General features: G+C 33.0%; 1 protein-coding gene across 1 annotated transcript; it reads left to right on the top strand.

Moving 5' to 3' along the window:
- Positions 1–6: 6 nt before the first annotated feature.
- LOC112687528 lies at positions 7–4,360 on the top strand (the record flags this gene model as incomplete). Its single annotated transcript, XM_025560272.1, has 8 exons — positions 7–931; positions 999–2,331; positions 2,431–2,540; positions 2,660–3,054; positions 3,267–3,395; positions 3,469–3,597; positions 3,922–4,196; positions 4,296–4,360. Coding segments are annotated over exons 4-8 (615 nt in total), but the record flags the coding sequence as incomplete, so codon positions are not given.
- Between the last annotated feature and the right edge of the window lie 432 nt (positions 4,361–4,792).

Genomic DNA, 4,792 nt, shown 5'->3' with positions numbered 1-4,792 from the left:
AAAAAAAACAGTCTCATTACTTATTGATCAGACCTCGTAACCGGGAATTCGAATAAACCGAATGGAGTAGTTACGGCGGTCTTTGGTAGGTCGAATTGGGCAATGGGTACCTGATGGTATGCTTTCACTAGGTCCAGCTTGGAAAAGAGCGTTCGTCCGGCCAAGTGTGCGGTGAAATCGTGCAAATATGGCAACGATCGGCACGAATAACGCCATTCAGTCGACGGTAATCACCACACGGACGGTATGAGCCGTCTTTCTTGGATACGAGCAATAATCGGCTGGCCCATGCGCTTGAAGATGGACGACAAATTCCTTTGGCCAACAAATAGTTGAATTCCCGACGAGCGGCCTGGTGCCGTTCCGGCAGCAGACGTCGAGGGCGTGCGAATAACGGCAGACCGATGATATGCAACTCATGGACGACATTGTGGCAACAATTACAATCATCTTCCTATGGAGAATATATTCATTGATAGAAAATATTTTATCATTTATACTCGAAAAACCCGCAAAATATAAACTGAATATATTTTTGGAAACCGATTGTACACGAGTCTCCAGTATTGTATATAGAGGTGAGAACATGTTAGTGATAGAAGAAACAAACCAAGACGGTTGTCGTGCATTGCTTAACTGTGCAAATATAATTACTTTACAATACTTGAAATGGGCTATATTTGAGCTAATGGTACGCAAATCATCGTTCGTACGACCTACGGTAATGCAGCAGTTCGATAAGATGTATGATTATTTCAAAAACAATTTCGAAAAAGTTGAAAACGTTGAATAAATGGCGATAACAATCAAAAACCTACATGACGATTTGATTTCCTTTCATATCTCGAAAAGTTGGAATTTTGTAAGCCAACTAAAACTCTTCGCCACTACTCAGCTAACTGAACAATGTATTATGAAAATTGAACCTGAGGTAAATAAAAAACAAACATACCTATATTTTTCTTCATAATTATTATAAGTATTATTATTATTTTTAGGCATACAGTGGAGATCTTACAATCATAAGCCGGTTTCCACTTTTAATAACGATAGCGATAGACGGCAGATCCGTCGATCAAAACGATGGACCCTCATATTTCGATCAACAATCACATCTCTTCCATATCTCTCCCAAGATATTCACCGATGTCTTCACCGAGCTACTCGCTAATATCACCACCGATATCTCCACATCCCTCACGTAAAAGGGATAGATGACATCATCGAAGTAATATTTTATTAATTATTTAAAACGTAGACTATTTGTAAATTCTAGACATTCACACAATTCTCTAAATCTTTATAATTAGTTATTGGAATGTAAAATAAAAACAAATAATATGAAAAAATAAGAGGTTTTATTTATTGAAAAAATACATTTTAAAAATATAATACATGTTATTTACATAAAAAATTATAGTTTTCGAATTTCTCCACTGAACGGATTATAAGTTATAACTTGGTCGTGTAAAATTAGACAATAAACTCCAGTCTTGGTCGGTACTTTTATGGTGGTCTATTACTGCTATTGATATAAAATTCAAAAATAATGTTCGATAATAGACTTGATAGGGTTTCTTTCTCGTAGTACAATTTTTGGAAATCGGTAAACGCTTTGTATAATAAAGACACGGATTTCGTAGTAAAGTCTGCACGGAAATCTTCATACGGATACACATCGGAGTTTAGATAAACTTTGATATTTTTCAGGTTACAGTGTTCGAACAACACCGAGGGATTATTTAAGTTATTTTTTCGTTCTGTTTGAAAAGCTATTATAGCGAATCGAGGTTTTTCGAGTAAATTTTACTGGATTTAACCGTCCACGAGTGTAATGTATTTTGAGGTAATACAGGATATTCGCATAAATCCCAAGTTCTCAACGCCGGGAATTAGACTAACTTGAATGTGTGGCTCTAAGAGGAACCTCCTAGAGGGGATTCAGGGTTGCCAACAGCCCTAATTTAAAAGTATCAAGAAACGATATTCATTTGTAAACTATTAAAACCCATTGAAACCCAGTAAAACCCAATCGAGTTAGGTTAGGTTTGTTTAAAAAAAACGTGGGTTTTTTAACATTTTCTGGTAGGTCCTTCCAAATTTGGCTATTAAACTAAAATTTTGTACACCTGTTATAATATATGTTATTTATCATAACAATTCAAATGTACTTTCCCGCAATCAGATGAAATAAAAAAAAAACTAACGATAGGTACACATACTATACTATACACATATCCGATTATGTCATTGATACCATTAAAATTGAGGATGATCTTGACAAACTAACAGACACCGAGCTTGAAGATAAGATTGTTCAGAAAACTATAGGTATGCTTTTTTATTTCTTTTACTTTTTTTTTTTTTTTTAATTGTTTTATACATTTAAAAATGCTTTGTTACTAATTTTTTTTTTTTAATTTGTTTCAGATACGAACATTCAGTCTCTTCTAATCAATCCAAACATCGAACTTGGCAAACTAACAGTCATCAGACTTATAAAAGAATATAAGAATATAAGATTGTCCAGGAAGTTACAGGTATGCTTTTTCTTTTTCTTACTTTTTTTTTTTTTTTTTTAGTAAATTATTTTATACATTTAATAATATATTGTTATTAAATTGTTCTTTTTAAATATATTTCAAATACGAATATTCAGTCAATCCAAAAATACGTAAGATGAGAAAAGTGGCTCGTGCAAATTTGGAGACACAAGCATCTCGCATAGTGATTCGATCGGACAGTTCCGACAGTCGATGTTGGTGCTAACGTTGTAATTTGTATTCCAGATGTTAACAAAAGCAAAACATAATATCTTCTTAACCCATTAACGCCGTGCGTTGCCATATGGCAACATAGGTAGACCTATTTTTAGAAGCTAATTTCTCATTGAGAATTTGACAAATTGCTGTGGAAATAACATTAAGTAATAGGTTATTATTTCAAGATAAGATAGGGACAAAATCGATTCCGTTTATTATTATAATTTTGGTTATATCGTTGTTTGAATTTGTGCATTGACGTCGTTCTACGAAAAATGGATCTTTCTTTCGAGTAAGTAAATTTTGGTATTATTTTATTGTATATTTTTAATTTTTTTTTATGTAAGACGCATTAAGTATAATATTATCTTTATAACAACGTCGAATAAAAAAAAAAAAATCAAACATTCACGTATTTATATAAGTTCGAAGTTCGATGTTGCCATTTGGCAACGCTAGGCGTTTATAGGATTTTTTTAATAGAATTTTTATTTTTTCGATTAGAAACGGGTTTTCGCTCTCTGAAGCCTTAGATATTCTTTTAAATGAAGATATAGAGGGAGATATTTTTATTGAACCTCCAAATCCTCATGTTGATACGGATGTAGATTCTGCAGATGAAGATGGGAGTGGGTAAGTCCCTTATTTATTTCAGTTTTATTCATAATACCATCTTTATAAAATTAACATTTTTTCCTAACTGTAGTTTGGTTGACAATCTCAGTTCTCGGCAATTATTAGCAAATGCTGAAATACGGTTTCAAAATAATGAACGTTTAGGCGTTAATTATGAAGATTTAGACACTCAACATAACAATTCTCAAGTTCATACTCCGTGAAACTTCTTCAATCGTAGGACCTAATCAGTTATCTGATAAATATCAAAAAATGGATGAGCACTCGTATACAATCCAAACGTAAACCATGTTGGATAAAAGGGGCCGACTTTGATCTTGAAAAGACGAGTGTATTTCCTAAACCTGACTACTCACAATATCAAAATATGTCAATTATCGACATTTTTTGAAATGTTTATTGACGATGAAATAATACAACATTTTGTAATAGAAACCCGGAATTACGCATTGTTTTTAAATTTTCCCGATCCCAATATTACTGCCAACGAAATTCGTTGTTTTTTGGCAATTTTGTTTGTAAGTGGCTATAATGATTTGCCATCTAAACTTCATTATTGGGATAATGGTGATGACATGAAAAATATTGCTGTATCCCAATCAATGCGTAGGGACAGGTTTTTGCAAATTTGTCGTTTCTTTCATTGTACTAATAATACAGAAATTGACCAGAATGACAAGGGATGGAAAATTCGTCCTTTTATAGAAATTATGAAAAAACGATGTATTAAAAATTTTGTACCAGAAGAGCACTTGGCATACGATGAAAGTATGGTGAAATATTTTGGACGGCATAGCTGTAAGCAATTTATTAGGGGAAAACCAATACGGTTTGGGTATAAAATATGGTGTCTGAACTCAAAGAATGGTTATTTATTGAATTTTGATCTTTATCAAGGCAAAAATCTCAAATCGAATTCTGATTATGAAAAATTATTTGGAAAGGCTGCTAGTCCACTCTTGGTATTATTAGATGAGATTCCGGACGATAAAAGAGAATTAAACTATAATATTTATATGGACAATTTATTTTCAAGTCCTACTTTATTTTCATTTTTTGAGATTTCGTGGATATAGCGCCATCGGTACAATACGTGATAATAGGATTCCAAAAAATTGCCCATTGACAAACAAAACATTATTTAAAAAAAAAAATCGTGGATATTTTGAGACTGCTGTGGAGAGGAAAGACGGACTATTGTACCTACGTTGGATGGACAATGCCGTCGTTACAATGATTTCATCGTCATGTGGTTCTCAAAATGTTGGCCAAGTACAACGATTTTCACAAAAAGAAAAAACGAAATGTATTAGTCCCAAGACCAAGACTTATTGCAAAATACAATACGTATATGGGTGGTACAGATCAAATGGACCAGAATATCGCATGTTACC

The sequence above is a fragment of the Sipha flava genome, unplaced genomic scaffold (genome assembly GCF_003268045.1).
Source record: "Sipha flava isolate LNK unplaced genomic scaffold, YSA_version1 351_pilon_pilon, whole genome shotgun sequence".
Lineage (NCBI taxonomy): Eukaryota > Metazoa > Arthropoda > Insecta > Hemiptera > Aphididae > Sipha > Sipha flava.
The sequence above is the reverse complement of the archived record's forward strand: the minus strand, read 5'-3'. Positions and strand labels throughout refer to the sequence as shown.